The following is a 21,153-nucleotide window of genomic DNA, read 5'->3' on the forward strand; positions in this document are numbered from 1 at the left end:
CATTGGCTTATGTATGAAGTTTTAGAGACAGCTTTAACGAATTCCAAGTTTTTTTTAAAATGAGACAGAATTTAGTTTAAATAAATTACAAATTAATTCAAGGTGTTATTTGTTTAGAAAGACAGTTAGGAATTTATTGTCATTACTAAAAAGTATCGCATTTTCAGACCCTGGATTTGAATATTAACAGTATCTTTTCATTTAATTAACTGAGAAAATAATTCAAAAAAAACTAAACAAAGAAAACAAAGAAATGTTGAAATTAGAGTCAGGAATTTTAATGAAAAAAAATCATTGAGCATTTCTTAATTACGTAGCACAATCTTCAGGAACTTAAAAACTCAGCCTCACAATAGTGGTTAACGACGCTGACTGCTATACCGAAGGGTCTGAATTCAAATCTCGGAGAAGACTTAGATGTTTGTAAATGTGTAGTGTCTGTGTGGCATGGGAGCACACTAAACATGCAGCGAGCCGCAAGAGGTTGGTAGTAGGGAAAGAGGGGTGGGTGAACCACGGGCTTGTCCGCAAGGCGCTTTCCTTCAAAACTGAGAGACGGAACTGAACAAAGTCGTACTGTGACCAATGTGGTGAAGACGCCAACGAAAGGCGCAATCTTGAGAATCAATCACCTCTCTGCAAAATATATAAAATTTCATCTTTATGTAAAAGGCCTTCTTACTGATAGGAATTTTTAATTAACTGGATTTAATATTAACACATCTAGTGCGTGCCTTTTTAATATTAAAATAAACACTTTCTGACCTAATCTTGTTTTTCTCGATACAAGTTGTTTCATATTTCTCTAATTTACAAGATTTAGCTTGGTTAAGCTAAATTAGATAGCTTTTTAATGGCCTAAATTTCGTGCACTTGCCATTTATTAAACATATCTAAGATAAAACGTTTAATAAAATCTCAAGAAGAGAATTGTAAAAGTTGAATAACTAAATTTATTATTTATATTCTAGCGGGAAATCCTTTTATACATATTTAGAAGTAGGAGTCACATTTCTCATTCCTTTACAATATTTTGTATCTACAAAGAAATTCTAAAAAAAAAAGTGGTTTTTTCATGAAATGGCGATAAAATATGTTTAAATTTGGTTTTAATAATAGTTCCTAAATTTTGGGACCTGTGGTGCATGTAAAATATACAATATACTGAGGAATGGCTTCAATAATTACAATCTGATTAATATTCTTTTAGGGGATTCCAACATTTATAGTAAAATAACTATTATAAGGAATGAAAAAGCTACATAAAAGTACAAGAAGGATCTCTTCAAGTTTGAATTCCTAATGGGCTTTATTATGTAACTGTAATTTTAACTGAAAGGTCTCACTTATAAACCTTAGGCCTTAGGGGCAATATTAACGAAGCATAACATTCACGATTCACATTCATTAATAAGACAGTTTATGCATAGAAAGTTCAGCATTTGTTTCCTGTGCGAGAGAAAACAAACAAGCCAGCAAACAATCCATAGCTGAAATCACTATCTACTGCGTTATTAAGAATGCACATATAAATTATATATAAAATTTGAACAAATTCTTTATGTGCTTATATGCAATTTTTATTTAGATGTGTCAGAGAGAAGTTAAACTTTTAGGTTTAGAGCATGGAAAACAGAGGATACCAAGAGTTCATACTTGAATAAATTTAGAAATTACTGAATGAAAATAATGAATGGATACAGAATCGATGTTTATTAATTCCTTAGTTACTTTTATTCTATGTATTTTCAGCAAAAGACACAGGCAGCAAGTTAGTTCACATAAAAGTGGTTTTGAACCAAATAAAATGTATATTGTATTAAATTGGTTTTATAAATAATTTAATTCCGCACTGAGAACCGCACGCAAAGAGCAATTACTACTTTTAGAATACAGAGGGGAAATTAATTTACGTTGCTAATTTAAATTATAATTTATATTTTACGTATTTTTTATTTTTTTATGTATTCTACTGCTCTAATGGTTTTGCTAAAAAGGCTTATCTGTCGCCAAGCATTTTATCTTTTGAAAGGGGAGAATACGTAAGATTAAAAATTTGTAAATCAAAATTATAATTTAAACTAGCGGTAACCCTGTAATTTCCCCTTTCTATTCTAAAAATCGTATAACATTTCTGGACTGCGTCATTTCTAGATCAGTCTATCTCGTATGACTTGCGTAAAGTAGCTAATTTGGAACCTGAACTCAAAATTTTGAGAAATTTGAGAACTTTCCTAACCTAGACCAAACCCTTCTCTTTGTGAGCTTCCATACTGGATAATAGTGCACTTTAGCTTATGCTTTCTTCCTATAAAGAAGCTATTTCGCTGTGCTCTCTTTCTATCGCAACAATATCAATGTAAATTTTCTGGAAATATCTGGCCACAAATGTCGATTTAAATAAAAATTTAATATAATCCGCCTCGTCTGCGAAGTTTCTTAGTCATTAGAAATTTAACGTTTTAATATTCTACGCAATCAGAATTTTTCCTCTTCAATATGAAACTATGTTCTAAGTTAACTAAATGCTACGCCATCAACCGTTTATACATAATACAAAAACTAATATAATGCAATATTGTTTCAATTCTTTCATTCGCTAAATATTTACCTATTAAAAATTAACAAAGCTGTCGTATTAGAACTGTAAGATCATTATTGCTGTGCTTTGCGGGATAAAAACTAATTATGCACTGATCCGGATTCTACTCTTCTAGCATTAAACGTGGACGTCTGAATAAAACAAAATCTGATGTGGACATCACATGACTTCCTTATACAGCCTTTAAGTTTTGCACATTTTTTTGCTGCATTTCATTTAATTTATTTCCCCGAAATTCATTAGAGATATATTTCTCATTCAATCAATTCAGTTCTCGCTTCGCGGCAAGGCAAAAATACATGAAAACGGAAGACATCCTCATTAAAAATTGTAAAATAAAGTAAAAACTAAAATATCTAAGAGTTAAAAACCGTTAAAAACAATTTTTGCAATTAAAATTAGAGTTTAAATGCAATAAATTAGGCAGCAAGACAGATTTTTCGGTGCACAAAACTTTGGGCCCAACTCATCAAAAAGACACTGAAGTTAGTGCAAAAACTGACTGACTGCACTTTGTTAGTAATTTTCAAATGTAAACAAAAAGCGTCATCGTTAGGCTTAGCTGAACTTATACAACTTTTAAATTGTTGATAATTTTACATATTGCATGCAGAATAACTAAAGGCATAAAAACCTTGTCCAGAACACAAGAACAATATAATTCAATTACATTTAAAGCAAAAAATACACAATTTACCAACGTACAAGAATAAAACAATTTAGCTCACTGAGCCGCGTAGCAGAGTGGGTATATAATATATGCAGATATACCCACTCTGTGCACATCTATATGATATAGCAGTCCCATATACAAAATTTCAACACTCTGAGGTTACTCTCTATTGAGTTATGCGATATACAAACATACGTACAGTCGTCACGAAAAAAAAAAAAAAAATGTCTTCCGAATCTATTTTAAATCCATTTCACAATCCGTTTTGGAAAAAAGAGTCCTTTATTCTGTCCGTAAGTACAGATGAAACGCAAAAACATCCTTTAAAAGGAATCGAGAGTGGTCAAAATGGATATTTTCGTTGAAATACGATACCCGAAATTTTTCGCGATTACAATACTTCCTTGTACGAAGTAAAGGAAGTAGGAAGTATTGTAATTGCGACAAATTTCGCGTACAAGAAAGTAAAAATGTAATTATATATTCTTACATTTATTAACTTAATACCGTTTCCTGTAAATAACTTAATACGATAGTCTTTTATAGCAAATGTGTTAAAAATAGTAACAGTAATCAAAAGAAATAACGCAAAATTGATAAATAAAGCAATCTGCATTGTTTTAAAAATTTTTTCCTTCTGACGGTGTCATGCACCTTATTTTACAATTCTATAATTAATTTATTCAAAAGGACTGGAAATAACACCGCTTTCAGTGAACATTCGAAAAAAAATTACAGATTTATCATTCTCATTACTACAATTCATCACTTGTCATCGTAACAAATAAAGATTTTTATAAATAAATTCGATTAAAATAGCTTCATGAAGCGATAATTTTAGCATGAGGTGCATTATCTCTTCTAAAAATAAAAATAGCTGTTTTATAACAGTGAGTGTAATAGTACCCAGTTTGTGACTAACGCGCTATTTATAAAATGCTTAAGTTGATCGAAGCTTCCGAACTTTTAGACTGTAGTATGTCAAATATATTCAAAATTAAATTAATTATAAGATGGGAAAACCTTTCTGATATTTAGTTTTTGTTTTTATAATTATCTGCGTTTTCGAAAATTTTATTTATTCCATTTCTAAAATGCAGCTTCCTCTATTTACTAGATTTATTTGCAACAAAGTTATCATATTTTTTCATACGTTATCAGAAACGGCATCCTTTTTTTAAATAAAAGTTGTGCGTAAAGTGGAATTTTCAATGTTTAAACTTAATGTTAATATAAGTAAAATAATCTAAATTATTAATAAATTATGCTGCAGTGGCGCATTAAAATACAACAGTTAAAAACTAAATTAACCTGCGTCCTTCTGAAAATAATTTTTTGAACACGGAAGAACGTGTTACTGTTTTCATTAAGCGAAGAAACTTTACAATCGCGGTCATTACCAAGACAGGAATTATTGACTATAAATTAATTAATATCTCTATACATGAATTTTAAATTTTATTGTTAGGTTCTACGTAATAGTGGGCAACGCGCGCACCGTAGTCTTCGGTTGTTTGTTCCTTAACTTCGTAAAGGAAGTATTGTAATCGCGAAAAATTCCGGGTGTCATATTTCCTCGAAAATATCCATTTTGACCGCTATCGAATGCAATTTAGCGAGGTTTTTGCGTGATATCTGTGCGTAAGGACAGATAAAGGTATCTTTTTCCCCAAATGAATTATAAAGCTGATTTAAAATGGATTCAGAAGAGATTTTTTCTTGGCGTCTGTACGTACGTTACGTATGCATTTGGCATAACTCAAAAACGAGTAGCCTCAGAACATTAAAAGTTCGTATATAGGACTGCTATAATATCTAACTGCTATATACTATAACTGCTATATACCTCCCTTTTTGGTTGCAATCGGCCGTAACAAAAGTATATATATATATATATATATATATTATATACCCACTATGATACTCGGCTCTGCGAGCTCATATTTTTATTCTTATATGTTGGTAAATTGCGCATATTTTTGCTTTAAAATGATTGACTTATATAGTTCTTATGTTTCGAATGAGGTCTTTATGCTCTTAGTTAATCTTCTCGCGATTGTTATAGAATTATCAACAATTTAAAAGTTGTTTAAGTTCGGTTAAGCCTAATTTTTGTTTACCACAGCAGCCATATTTGTTTACATTTGAAACTTAGTAGAATAGTGAATTCAGTTTCTGCACCTTCAGCGTCTTTTCGCCGAGTGGGACCAAAATTAAATTTTAATTTTTTTGCATCGAAAAATCTGTTATGTTGCCTGCTGGCCGAATTGCTTATTTTTGCGTAGAAACTCTAATTTTAATTGTATAGTTTTATTTATTATTTTAACTGTATTTGGTGTTTTATTTTTTCTATATTTTACAATTTTTAATGAAGGTATTTTGAGGTTTTATGTATTTTTGCCTTGTCGCGAACTGAGAACAGAATTAATTTAATGAGAAATATTTTTCTAATGAAATTCGAGGAAATAAGTGTTTCCTATTAGCAGCAAATAATGTCGCCAGTCTATCTCGGACAAAGGAGGATATTTACGAGTAGCACATGTGCATTAGGTAAGCGGCGCTGAATCGTCTTTGTAAAACTCTTTCTTTTTTATTTGTTTACGGCAACAATTAGATAATTCTTCAGATGGTATAATTTTTGTGCATTCTGAGTTTTAAAATGAATGAGATGTAACGCTATTAAGTGTACCTAGCGCCAGAGTGTCGCTATGGTAAATAAATATAGTGGATTTAAAGAGTGCATTTATTCTATTGTGGTTTATGCGCTATCGACGAAGTAGATTTAATTCAATTCAATAAGTTTAAAAGAAATGCATTCAAAAGTGCGTATAGTTAAATATTGCGTAGAAGGAAGTCATGTAGTGTACACTTCAGATTTTTTTTAAATATACATATTTATAATATATACATTTAAATATACATACATATAATATACATTTTTTAAATATACGAATACACATGTTAATATTCCATTTTAGCTATATGTTGTTAACGTGGAATCTAAAATGCATCTTGCAATCATCTTTTTGTCTGTCCTTTCCCTGACACATATTCAGTAAAATTTCAGACATGATTCGAAGAAGTTCTATCAAATCTTGGCTCCAGAAGATTAGTAGAAACTAAACTTCCATGTAATCTTAAAGCATAATATTCAACAATTAATCAGTTTAACAGACATTAGCTAAAAATCGAAGTCTCATGTTGTGCAGGTAGAGAAAAACAATAGAAGCTTCCATATTTTCATTGATAAAACATTTTTCCATTTTTTAATTTTGTTTTTTGTATGTACATTTTAGTATTGGAAAATAATATATGCTCTTGCCAAAATGAAATTTAATAAGTGAAGTTTAATTTTAAATTTCAGCTAATTTATTTCAATTCAAAGCTGCTTGAAACATTTCATTCGAAGAACATGGGTTCCATTTCAGAAGGACAAAAAATCATTCTAATGAAGTGCATTTTTTTGGAAACCTTAGCCAAATAAAGGGGCAACTTTACAGTTAATTAAATAATTAAACAATTCATAAAACAGAAAATCAAGTAAAATACAATTAATGAATTTCAATTAATGTTCCATGGTAGATTTATGGTTCAACAGTGTTAGAATGTTTCTTGTTAAAAGTTTTTAAAATGTGTTGATTATTAGGTAAAATTGAATTAGTACTTTTGAACTCTCAATAATGATGTTATAGATATGGTAATGCTAAGAGAGTCTTTAAGATTTAAGGGAATCAACCATCAACTGTAAAAGCTGAAGCTTTTTTACTTTTCTCAAAAGGTAGTTGTCTCTTAAAATCATTTTACTTAAATATCTCATATATTATGCTGAACTAGATCTTAATGATATTTTAATAAGTTGAATGATAGTGATAAAAATGATGGTTGAAATATATGTAAATGAACATTATCTTTCATCAATATGTAGTTGTGACAGATGCAATGGATAAGTTTGCCAAAATTTTACATGATACCAATATCTACCGTTAAGGAATGTCGTTGTGAGAGGTAAAACTTTATGTTACCGTCAATTACTATGTCAATCTATAAATCCGAAACATCTTTATCATAGCCATTCCCTTTCTGAGTATTAGACGGTTGATTTCCAGGTCCAGAGTTTCTCAATATTGTAATTTATTGAGAATCACTTTCGAAATCAACCCAGGTTCTTATGACGTCACTGTACTGTCTTTCAATAATCCATTTAGCATGGTTTCGAGGTCACTTGAATTCAAACCTGCATTTATGCTTTCAGTATCCATTCAAGTGCGCATTTGAACGGATACTGAAAGCATATATTTTACCAATATAACTACCATACTTGCTAAGGTTTACCGATGGGAAATCTTCAGAGTATGTCGAGAATCTCATCATCAGTAAATGCAAAGGAATATGAAACGAGTTTTCGTATTATAAATAACCTATAGTAATTGGTTTTTTCAGATTAGTAAGTAACGGTTTTCTCTTGCCGGTGTATCTCAGGAAAATTCAAAAATATGTTTTCAAAACAAGTTTTGGCTTATTTAGTAACATTTTGAAGATTACATCCTTCAGAATCTATATTCAGTGTTAAACAATTCTGCTTCCTGTTAACTTCGAATTCTTCTATTTTATGCTATTTGACTTTTACACTTAAATCTTTTTTTAATTAATTATTATAAATATTTCAGAGCCTTAATTAAAAAATCTAAAATATTAAAATGACTTAATTTTCGGAAAACCATATTTGGCTTACGAAGACGAAGACTGGGTCTAATATGACACTCCCAAGAGATCAGATATTGGTTATCGGTACGTGATCCTGTGCCTCACACCTCAAGACTACCTTTGAACCCACAGAAGATTATACTTCTACCACCAAGCCACACTATCAGTGACAATATGTACTCGCAGCAATATCAATGGGTGCAACATGCATTGCAGGAGAAATAGCTGACTGAGGTTAATCGCACAGGTGTGCTGTATCTTCACGATAATGCGAGATCACACGTGGCAAGAACGACCACAGATTTAGGAACTTGGTTAGGAGACACTGTGCTCTCAACTTCAGTTCGTGGACAATCACCGTCGCGAGAAATTCTCTTCATTCGATTACATGAATTCAAGAAGTTGTGAAGTCATTAGTATAAGCATTTAGAGAATTTGGTAAAAATTTTCAAGGGCATCTATTTTTTACGAATAATAAATTAATTCTGCTATGAGTGAAATATTTTAATTCCTTTAATGAAACTTGCCTTAAGATGAACTGCTGTTGATAATACTATTTATTGGCACAAACTACTTAATAATTATAATAATTTATTAATTTTTTAATGAAATTAAATTTCTCAATTTCAGCTGATAAACTCTGTTTTTACTAAGACTTCAAATTCTAGATTATAATTAAAGAATGCCATCTTTATTTGGGCGCTTTTTATAAGATTCTTATAGAACAGAAAGATAAGATGAAATTACACTTCGTTTCTGTGGCAAACAACATCTTGATATATTTAGAGTTCATTATGTTCATTTCAGTGCTTTTGTACGATAACACAGGGTTAATTCCTTTTTTTTATCCTTTTGCGTTGCTGCTTAATTACCCAGTCGCTTTATTGTTGCCAACATTTGAATGATAAATAAAGGGACTCTTTCAGCCTCCCGCTTTCCTCAGCCTTGAAATGTTTGCTGATGACAAAACCTCTTTCATTTCAGTCACACTCAAATGAAAAACAAGTGGTCTTTTCTTTCTTTCTAAGCAGCCCATGGAACAATTTATTCAAAAATTTAAACTGAATGGTTTCATCGACGTTCTTTTAATCTAAAGGACAAAAGTGAATTTGGCTTATGTACAGCTCCTATCATTAATCTGATGCAGAGATAAATATAACTTCTTCATCAGTAATATAATATGACTCTAATCTATAAATATGCATAGGTGCGTATTTTTCCATTTGAAGTGCATGCGAAGAAAACAAAATCTTAAAATAAGTTTTCAAAGCAGTTTTTTTAATGTAAGTTTTATTATTAGAATTAAGTAGTTTGCAAATTAAGGGCAACGAAATCTGGATGTTCTAAGAATATTTCTCAGCTTTGAAGTAGATCTTTATGTCTAATTTACTAATAAAATAATTTAATTTATTTAAAATTATGTTTAGCAATATCAGGTCAACTTTACAAAATTACAAATTTTATGAAAATTCTTCTAAAAAATTTAGTTGGACTATGATATTGAATGAAGTTTTTAATGTAACAGGCTAAAGTAAAAAAACAAATATGTAAATCAAACGACAGCTAGTTGTTTAAATGTTATCTATGTGCTAATTTTAAATTATATCCTTTTTAATTTTAAATGCTCATTTGCGATTGCCTTTCTTTTGTATTAATCATGAACGTTTTACAGACTGATTAATAGCAGAGTTTTATTCATTCTTATAACAAATGCTTAAACTTTTTATTACTTCTTTGAAACAGTAGTGTGCCGTCCAAATGGGATAGTGGTCAGTGATTCTGACTACCGTACTAAAGGGCCCAGGTTCTAATCCCGGAGAAAATGTGGGTGTTTGTAAATGTATAGTGTCTTTGCAGCATGGAGGCATTCTAAACATATAGCGAGCCGAAAGTCCTCTCGTGTGGTTTGATGGTAGGGAAAGAGGGGCGGTAGACCTTAAGACTCATTCCCCGGGTGCTTTCTCAAAAAACCTTGGGTGGGACTGGCCAAAATCATACTGTCATTTATATGGTGCCCCAGGCTCTTGTCATCGACAGACGTAAATCATACTCCTTGCCCCGATAAATTTTTTTGAGTTTGTTTTGATGATGAGGTCGGACAACAGTAATTATGTTACAACAACCTCAGTGTTATGAATTAAGTTATTACTCACGGAACCTTTAGAACTGTAGGGTTTTTTAGGAGGGGAGCCACATCCTACCTTAGAGATTTTTTTATATTTCCAATGGAAGATTAGAAGGCAATTGTAGTCAGAAATACAAACATATTAACAGAAGAAACAGGTAATAAAACTAGAACTACAAAGTAAATATATAAATCCTTCATCTTGTGCCGAGCTGTCCAGTATTTCTCCCACAAGTGTCCTGAGCCCAGTGCAGGACAGTGACTCAAATAGTTCGCGTCCATTTTCGCACGAATATTGCACAATTAGCAAAGAGGACTTGGCAGTATTTTTATACGATATAGATGCTTGGAGAAGCAATCATGGTCAGTAGCGAGGTGAAAAGTGGCAACCGATCTGTCTTTTGGCTATAGTGGAATATTTATGATTTCCTCAATCTATTTATTGTCTTTTTTTTTTTTTTTTTTTTTTTTTTTTGCCTCTTTGATGTTATTCCAATTTCCAATAGTCCTCTTTAAAAGATTTTTAATTAACCGTTTGGCTGTATAAAAAGGAACTGGAAAAATACATTTTAAAAGCAATTTAAAGCGGATCAATAGGTATTTTATGTAAAGATTATTAAAGAATATTTTATTAAAATATTTGAACATGAAATCAATGTAATTCTCTTATTAATAGCATTAACTCTTGCTCCCTGTGTCACCTACCCTTACATTATATTTAATAACTGGTATGTGCTTGCATTTTCTTTATACAAACCGTCGAGGTGATGTTAGAGATGTTATTTGCAGTCACATTTCATATTCTACCTTTCATTTGTATCTATATTTTTTTTGTTGCCAAATGCGTTGAGAAAGAGTTTTCACACCTTGTTCCGATTGGCATTCAAGTGTTTATAGCTGTCTGAGAAAGTTCTGGATATTTAGCATGAATCTGAAACCAAAAATTTATGGTGCACATTGAGATGTTACTCATGAAAATACTTCAAATATAAAAGTCATTTTTGTCAAATACAATTTCTGTTTATCCCGTCTACCTCCTGCATATCTTACTTTATCTATATATTCTTATAGGTTTCGCTCTAAAGTATAAAAAGAACGATGGATAACCACGATATTGCCATTTCATTTAGAATCATATGAATCAGATTCAAAAGAATTAAGAGAAAGCTTTCATGTAATAGCTTTCATATAACTCCGTCATAAATTTATTCATATTAATCCATAGCTTTCATATAACTCCGTCATATTTTATTAGAGCAGAATTTATTCGATGTTAGTAGATATAATAAGGAAAATATGTTCTTACATTAAAGTATGAAGTTAAATAGTGAAATTTTCTGCACATCCTTACGCAAAGTTCAGGTTCTAGTTGTTCTTAAAAAGTCATTTTCTGATTTATAATATAATTTTTCCGTCCTTACATATAGTTTGTTACTTTAAAATAGGAACTTTAAGGATATAAGGACCCTGTCTTCATTTGCGAAATTAATGTGTGTCATGATCATCGCATACATTGAGTTAGGAAATCTTATGAAATTAGAGAATTCGACCTTTTTTCTGCAGCACTCGTTGCTGTGGCTATGAGTCACTGTATGGGGATTGAAGTACCTTTTTTAAAGCAATAGACTATAGTATTGTATCCAGATACGACAAACGTGATTTCTCTTATTAAGATTAAAAAATATTCATATTTATTGCAATATTGTATGCAAGATATTAGGAAACTCTCATTGCTTTCAAAATAATATTTGTAAGGTACTTAAAAACGCATTTTTAAATAATGAATAATCAAATGGAATCTAAATTGAAAAATAATTATACGCGAAGTCTCGAAAATTTCTAAATGCAAGACAATATTCAGTTTTATATCAAATATCTAAGGTTTTCTAGCCTCTCCCCCCCCCTAGAAAAAACCTTGAATACTTTGTTCTGAATAATATTAATATTAATGATACTGTAAGATATTTTAATACATGACATTTAAAAAAGTGGATTTCAGAATGACATTTTTATAAATGTTTCTCATTTAATATTATTCGTTAATTGTGCAGTTTAAAAGGAAATACTTTAATCAAAGAAAGTCGTACTTTATAATGTTTTTATAAATCTAGAAGGGAATGCTTTGATTAAAGAATAAGGTATTACGTTTAATTTTTAAATATTTTCTTTTAATCAGTTTGTTTCAAGAAAAAATAATTTAGTTTATAATGTTTTATGAATTTGGTAAAAAATGTTTTAAGTGTAAAGAATAAGATACTACATTTAAATGTTTTCTTTTGATCAGAATGTTCCAGGAAATTTAAATCAGTTCATAATACTTTTATGAGCCGCCCAGTTAGGGGAGCCTGACTGCGATGCCGAAGGGCCCAGATTCGAATCCCGCAGAAGGCATGGATGTAAAATTGTCCGTCCCTTCATAGGAGGTAACCGTGGCCGCCTATTAGATTCCTCCGCAATAAAATGGCCACCACGTCTGGCCTTAGTAGTAGCCGTTGCCGTTATGGGCAAGTGCCCGCCATTGGGGGAAAAGTAACGTTTCTATGAATTTGGAAGAAAATGTTTTGATTATAATATACGGTATTACTTTTCATTTAAAATTTTTTTTCTTCATTTTTTTCCCAGGAAACATAATTTAGTTCATAATGATTTTATGAATTTGGAAAGAAATGCTTTGTAAAGAATTAGATACTACATTTAATTTTTTTATGTTTTCTTTTGATCAGTTTGTTCCATGAAAAAGTAATTTTTAGTGTTTCTAAATGTAAAACTATGGTTTTTTAACCTAACATTACGTGCAGACGGAATCTGATCTTATAAATTGGTAGTACGTGAAAGTTTTTCTTAAGCCTTTCGGCACTAAATCCAAGTCAGGATGTTTAAGTAGTCCTACAAAGACTTCACAAATAGTCATGAATATTTTGAATTAATATTTTTATTAGATCTGCCACGTTTCTGGATTGACTTTTTTCGTTTGTAATTAATCATTGTGCTAGCTGCAATTAATCATTTCGCTGATTCGTTTGTTAAGCATTGTGCTGATAAAAATCCATCCTTATCCTCTCTGTAAAATAATTTTCTTTAATTGAAAATTTCTCACTGTAATAAGAAAAGTTCTTTGTTGAGCAGCTATAAGCTAAATACTGAGATTTTACAAGAATAAATGAAAATATTTTCTAATGAGCCTTTTCTCAACACCAGTCCTCCCCGCCTTAATGACAGAATGAAGCGTAAGTTCCAACTGAATGAGCAAATTTTTGAACGGATTTTATTATCTCAGAATCGCCATGTTCCAGATTACAAGTTCTGCGAAAATTTATTGTCTTTTTTCCTGTTTTACTCTGATGGTTAATGAACAAAACCCTCATTAGAGTTTGGATGCACAAGGAAAGAAGTAATTCGATATAGTAAGTCTATTGAAAATGCCAAATCAGACTATTTCATGGGCTCGGCATGCTCTGGCCAAAAAGAAGAAAGGAACACCACTCACAGAAACTGAAAAGTTATCAGAAAGAAAATCTCAATATTTCAATAAGTAGAGTTGGCAAAGAGATGAATATCTACCAAGAAGCAATTCATTTGACTGTAAAAAGAGATTTTGAACGTCAGCCTCACAAACAAAGAAATGTAAAAGAAGTGACGTTTAAAAATAAGTGCACAAGATTCTAACGATACTGAGCGCTCTTAAAGTAACCCATAAGTCATCAATGTCCAAAATTTGATTAGATTATAGTGCAGGATTTACCCCAGTCTGTAATCGTTTATGGAAGAAATGGACAAGCGTTGTAACATATGTACTCTCTGGTTACCACCTGCCTTCATAGTGTAATTGGAAGCACATCTGGCTAGCAGTCGAGGGGTTCGGACTTCAAATCTCCGCGAAGACGTTGCACATTTTTCACTTTTCCTGCTTCGACTAACCTAATGAATCTACAGGGCGAATAATAATTTTATTTTTTCCGTTGTTCACTTCGAATGCAGCACTTAATAATATTGAGAACTACTTATTTCAATTAGAAAATTCAAGGCGTCAATTAAAACTTCTCATTTCAGTATTCTAAAATAAAATAAGAACGGTTATTCTAATCCTAACTCTAATGAAAATTTATTTTGGACTTAGAAACGTTCTTAGGCCAAAATAATTTAATAATAAGCCTTCTCTTCTTAAATTTTTGTTCTTTTATGTTACGATGCATTTCATTAGGTTTTATTACCCTTGCCAGATATCTCCGTTGAGCGAAACATAAGTTCTTTCTTTTACGTAAGAACTTATGTTTCGTTCTTACGTAAAATGAATGATTAACTCCACGTTAATCATTCTTGCACATAAGAATGATTAACGTGGAGTTAATCATTCTTATGTGCAAGGTCATTTATTATTTTTTCGAGACTTAAAAGGTGAGAAAGAACTCCGAATCTCTTTACTGGTAGCCGAACGTACTTTCATTTATATCACAAAGGCATGAGGTAAAGGAGAGAAAAATCCTTACATTCTTTCTTACTTAAAGGACGAATGGAGGGAGGGAGCTAAGTTGCAAAAAACCTGGTGATAACGAATTATTTTTCCAGGGCCAGTTAAAGTCATTTAATATTTTTTAAGAGACTGCAATGATGAGAAAATCATTGATGCCATGTCCGGGATTCGACCCCAAACCTCTCGACTACTAGTTGGACATGCTTCCGTTTACAGCACGAAAGCAAACAATAAGGAAAGAGAAAATTGCGCACACAGTTCAGAGAGTGTTGCCATTCATTAGAACATAAATTTTTAAGGCATCTTTCAAAATAAATAAATACTTATAACTATCTAAAAGAACAAAGTGATGTAAAGCAATAAACGTACTTCTTAATAATTTAAATCTTTGTTTATTTTACTAATCTAATTAACTGATATAATTCTTTTAAGTACATTAAACATAGGATGTCCATGTGATAATTTTTATGAACACAGTGCAAGTTTTTATTAATATAAGACGCTTCTTTTTATTACCTGATACAGATTTTAAATAATTTAATACAACTATTTTGATTAACTTAATGAATCATTAGATTTTTACTATCGAATATCTTCTTACAAAAAAGCATAAGCAAGAAGATAACATTTTAAAAATATTTGATCACACTGAATTAGTTCCTTTTTTTCAATCCTAATATTTTTCATGCGAGGTAAATAAATGTCTTGTAAACAATATTTGAAATATTGGCTCATGTCCCACATATCTAAGGCCCTCGGCTACGTGTTGTCACTGTGCAATATTAGATGAAAATTAATGTACGCATACCTTTGTTTACACTAATGCAATGAGAGTAAATATAAAAGAAATTAGGCTTTCTTTCAAGTATGTGAATACGATGTCGTTGTTGTTGTCTTGTTCATAAATTTCAGGGAAGAATTGGTGCCAGAGCCTCAAGGAGATTGGATTTCTACTTCCACCCCAATTTTTAGGAAAAGCACTCGGGAGGGGTAGGATGAACCTTCTCCCTTTCTACCAAACCACGCGAGATGACTTTCGGCTCGCCATATATTTAAAGTTCCCCCATGCGGCTTCTCCCTAGGATTCCCTCCATTATACCGTCTGGGCTCTCAGTAGGATTCCTCTCAGTAGGATTCCCTCCATTATACCGTCTGGGCGGCATGTGCCATTATACCGTCCACTTTTTTTTCCCAATTTTTCCAATAGGCGCCTCTTAATATGATTGAATTGCCCAAGTCTTGTTCGTTTGTATACGAAAACGTGGAAAATATTTCGCTTATTGTGACCAACAATTCAGTTAATATGATAAAAATATTAAGTAATAATAAGGTCAAAATAGAGTATAAAAATTGACAAGTGACAGAGAAATGTCGCCAAGTAAGGAATTAAGTCACCAAACAGTTTGGTTTCGATTTGAATCACCCATTTAAATTAAGCGAAAAACGCAACCTTGGATTGGCCTAGATTATGACGGCGTAATGTACAGATTCCTTTCCTTTAGAAGAAAAATAAATTCTGCAGATTTTTTTTCCCAATTTTTCCTTGTTTCTGAAATGAAATCCCTGAAAATATCTACTAATGTGCTTTTTCTCGCTTAATTTAAAATTTTATATTGACATATTATATTTCAACGGGGGATTCCCAAGCATTAGCGGGCCAAAATAGCTCAAATAGTTTTCCAGATTTTTTTTTTTTTTTCATTTCAGAGGCGCGCATTTGTTTATTCAGCACTGGTCACTCCTAAGGCCAGACGTACTGATCATTTTATTGTGCAAACACATAATAGGCGGCCGCCGTTGCCTCCTATTTGAAGGGACGGGTAGTTACAACCATATTTTCTCCGGGATTCGAACCCGGGCCCTTCTGCATGGATATATCTATACCTGGGTCGGAAGCCAACTCAGCGGTTTACCTCCCCTAGACACTATACCGTCTGAGCGGTAATTACAGAAATGTTAAGAACAGTTCATAAAAATGGATTTTGGGATTAAAGTCATTGTGAACAGTTTATAAACAAATTTTTCTTTATTCGTAATTAAGATGCTGCGTGAAAGTACCTATTTGCATATTTCTGGATACATTTATATTTAAATTAGTTAAATTCCGTTGCTATTTTGGAGGACACTTTTTCCTCATCGTTTACTATTACCATTGGGTTAAAAGTTATCCAGAAAACGTGATCACATTAAGCGGTGCTTACTGAATAAGAATGTGCTGTATAAGGGAATACTATTTTAATGAGATCATGCTTATGAACCTTCGTTACTAAGAAGTTGAGATCCATTCTGTATAGATAATGTTAGGTACGCAGTGCCTTTCATTGTTTCAAATGATTAAATCTAGAAAAACAAATAGCATTTCAAAGAGATACGTGTTCCAAAACATTATACATGACACGCCGAGTCAAATTTTATCGCACGGCTCGATCCGCGAAAGTCAAAGCACATTTATCTTCAACAACAGTCAACTGAGAACAAGAGGAACAGAAAAGCAGAAGCGACAAAGTAAAATAATTGTTAAAAAAAATAGTACCAGGTGACGCCCTCTACCGGCTACGGCTATATTAGGTTCAACCTGTTAAAATGGATGACCTTCGTGAGAGAAGAGAACGTCGAGTGCCGACCGTGTTGTCACTCGAATTTTACGACTAACTCCGAAGTGTTCCCCCTGAGTTGTCATAATTGGAGATTGGAATTCCCTGTGTTCGAAGGAAAAGTTTCGATTGCAGTCAAGCTCTGAGTGTTATCTTTGTTTGATAGTGCACCTCAAACACCACGTATGGGTGGTGATCTTTCTACCTTACTTATCTATATGTTTCTGAGTGTGTTACTAGAATTTCATCAATAAAAAGGATACCTAGGAGTACCTACTGAGTTTTTGAGCCATCGAGTCCATGGGGACAAAGTAAGTCAGCAATGGAATATCTTATCTAGGAAGAAGAATGTATTGTATTCGATATTCTTATTAATATTTTTCAAATTTATTTTCGTTATTTAAGGTAAATAAAGATTTCAAATGAGCTTTATTTACCCTCTCAAAGTTATATCAAACCACTTTGGGAGGAAAATTAAATCATTACAAACTTAAATAACTATGACCTTATAGAGTTGTTTAGTAATCTTCTACGTTCGAGAAACATATAATGTAATGAGGCTAAAAATGTGTGAAGTCATTTGACTGAACCTGAAAGAAGGGGAATTGTAATAGCATACAAAATGATATTAAGCTAAATGGACTAGATTTATTTATTGAAACACGAATAACTTATGATTAAAATTTGGTTTAAGACTTCTCATTAGCTGAATAATTTATCTCAGTTTTAAAAAATTATGAAACGTTTATCTTCACTTATATTTTTTAATTTGTAATTTATACGTAGAGATATAATTTAGAAGTAGATCCTATAAATTTATGAACGAAAAACATTAGATAAGGAAGTCAGAAGTAATATTTAAAATAGAATTAAATACTGATTTTAATTTTAAGCCTGAATTTAAGTTTATTTTAAGTTGTAAACATGATATTTATTTCTGCAAAAAATAGTTACTCTTATTTTATTGTTGAATAGTTATATTATGTATGGACGTGCTTTCTTGGATAATTTTAATGGTTTCTTCACTTAAAATTATATTTATACTGTTAAATGTAACTTCTAGCCGCTCTTCTGGTGTGATAAGAAAATCAAAGAAAATTGAAGGAAAAAAATTGAATTTTGAAAGAGGGTATATTTTAACGATCTCCCAAAAGGGCTCTTTTAAAGTTTAGTATGGTTTATCAGTGGATATTATCGATAGAGGTGGCCTAGGTGGAATAGGGAAACATTTTATACGATAACAGATGAATATGCATTTAGACTAACATAGGAACGTTATATTTCTTTTGTGTATTTAAGAAGCGGAAAATGTGTAATGCAATTCTGTAAAGATATTTAACGTTTTTAATTAGATGTATCCGAATTAAATGCATTTTTATTTAAATCAGCCAGATTAAAAAAGTAAAAAATTAATATTCTTAAGAACTGCACCTATTGCTTTAAAATAATTTAGTATTTTTAATTAATAACAAACAGATTAAGTATGAAAGAATAATATTTTACATTTTTCCGAATGGCAACAGACCCGAATGAAAAGTGAAACAACTCAGAATCATGTTTCGAGATTAATAGCCTATTTGTTCTAAAAATCCAGATGAATTACAAAACTTTTAATATCCACATTTGTTCAAAATAGTTTCTTTATCTCTTATACTGTTTCATGCAGTTTCCTGTCTGAATGTTTTCCTACTTATGTTCTGAATAAAAGTTAAAATGACGGAACTAAATTAAAAAAAAAAAAAAAAAAAAAAAAAAAAAAAAAAAAAATCTGAAATGTTTCAGATTTTAAATTACGTCCAAAGGGGCGTTTTTTAACATTTTGTGTGTTACCTTTCTTTATTAAATATCATGTTCCTCGCACTTAAACCATAAGATCCAGTGCAACAGCAATATCGCAAAATAGTTTTAAAACGAGCATATCTTTAGAATTTCCGATACAGAGACTCACGCGCTGGAGATAAAAATGTTTTTTCTGCACAACGTTGCCATTGCTCGCTTTGAAATCCTTGAGTTTGTTAATCAAAAATTCGTCAAAGTTTTAAAAAATAGGAAATCGATCATAAAACAAATTTCAAATTTCAAATTTGGTCTTCCACATGCTCATATTCGTTGGAGGATTACGTTATTCAAAATTCGATGACTCTATGTACCGTTATTTTATGACAATGTGAGAAATATACATACATTTACGCAGATTTTCATTATTTAATTTCTTCAAATATAATGCAGGACTCTAACATTTTATGGCAACAGTTTGAAAAGTGAACCGACATTTATCCGTCCGACGCAAAATGCCAAAACGAAACTAATAGTCGTTCGGGATTCAAATCCCTTTGGACTAATAATTGTTGTCTGGAACAATGGTTGCCAAAGCGGCGACCCGGAGGGGACCGGGAACCTCTCCGCCACCAATCCACATGAGAGGACTTTCATCTTGCCACATATTTAGAGCGCCGGCATTATACATTTACAAATATTAACTTACCGAGTCTTAGCCGAGATTCGATCCCGGGACCCTCGGTACCGTAGAAGGCCTTCTCTACCCACTATACCGTCTAACGACATTTAAATTGCTCAGACTTGGAGTAAATAAGAAAAAGGTGAGCGTCTTCATTAGTCTTATGAGTACAGAAATGTTTTCTCTTTTTGTATTTCCTTATGGCTTGACAATTGTAAGAAATTTAATTCTAAAGGCTTTTTTCAGATAAGTACTGAAGTAATCCTCGTTATTTGCATTATGTTTGTAAATTTTACCATAAATAATTGGTACCATATTTTTTGTGACGGCAAATATTCCGTCATGCTCCATTTCAAGCTTTTTCGATTCAGGGTTTCTGGAGTAAGCAACAAATTTTGCACCGTTTCAGGCTTTCCTCTTCTGCAGGTGTTCTGGCTGAGAAAAATATGTCCCATTTCATCCTCTCTCTTTTAGCTCCGTTTGGCAGATGATTATAAAACCTCATTTTTTATTATATGGCTTAATATTCTCCTCTTCGATGAAAGTCACATTTTTAAAAATCTGCATAGTAATGAATTTGTTTTATTAAAAACTGTGATAGCAGTATTGTTTTTAAAATTACGTGCTCTGCCATTAGGCACTATACGGAAAGGGAGGAATGCCCCGTGGAGAACTTTTTAAGGAAACTGGCTTGTATCTACGTTGCACACTGAGGAAAACACGAAAACTCCCAAGCAGCCATTCCATTCGCCGATCTCGAACCCCGGACCGAGCTACCAATATTCAGTGTGTTTTACAGCTCGGCCGCTTGTGCGCTAATAGCAGTGTTACTGGCGATTTTTAAGTTCTTTCGAACATCATGTTTTTAATATGGATTTAATGTTATTCAAATGCTCAAAAGCTTTTATTTCTGCGTTTCAGTGTTTGAATTTTAATTTTCAGTGTTTCAATTTTTAAAACGTGGAACTCTCAAAATATTTTAGCCACGATTATTCTTTTAAAACCGACATTATCCTGTTTCAAGATAATAATAAGTAATAATACTGAATTGTAATCAAATTTTAAAAACATCTTACTTTATTTATATTAAGTGTTATCAGCAATGCCATATTTTGAATTAATAGGCTTGAAATCGTTCATATCTATCCCATTCAAGAAAGGCTGAAACGACATGATTTTAAAACCCGCATCTGGGAAAGTCTGAAATGGGACATAACTAAATATTTGATGATCTAACATTTTAAAATAAACCCTGTAATAATTTTTGGGGATGCAAAACAAAAACCGAATTGTTTTTTACACCTGCCTACCTGTATGTTTTCCAGCTTTTAGCTCTTCTTTGCATACCACTAAAAAGAAACGACGGATGTAAATAAACATTGAACGTTGGGATTTCGATGACTTCTCTAACGTAGATACTTAAGCTATTTAAAAATCTAGGTGTGTGTTTGTTTAACGTTTTCGCTCACTTTACTCTGAATGAAGAGTCAGTTTATTTCATTTAGGCAAGATGCCCTATGAAAGAG

General features: G+C 31.8%; 1 protein-coding gene across 8 annotated transcripts in view; it reads left to right on the forward strand.

Moving 5' to 3' along the window:
• The window catches only part of LOC118198052 (twitchin-like), a 480,648-nt gene that overhangs the window by 66,866 nt on the left and 392,629 nt on the right, over positions 1-21,153 (forward strand). Inside the window, exon 1 of one of the 8 annotated variants that reach the window (XM_085825421.1) lies at positions 17,166-17,480. The exons of the other annotated variants lie outside the window; for them this stretch is intronic. Coding sequence (XP_085681547.1) covers positions 17,470-17,480 — 11 coding nt within the window. The 5' untranslated portion in view covers positions 17,166-17,469. Of the gene's footprint in view, positions 1-17,165; positions 17,481-21,153 lie in introns of those variants that run through there. 8 annotated transcript variants of the gene reach the window in all.

This window comes from Stegodyphus dumicola, chromosome 10 (genome assembly GCF_044657685.1).
Source record: "Stegodyphus dumicola isolate Sdum_Otavi_A_Nest chromosome 10, ASM4465768v1".
NCBI lineage: Eukaryota > Metazoa > Arthropoda > Arachnida > Araneae > Eresidae > Stegodyphus > Stegodyphus dumicola.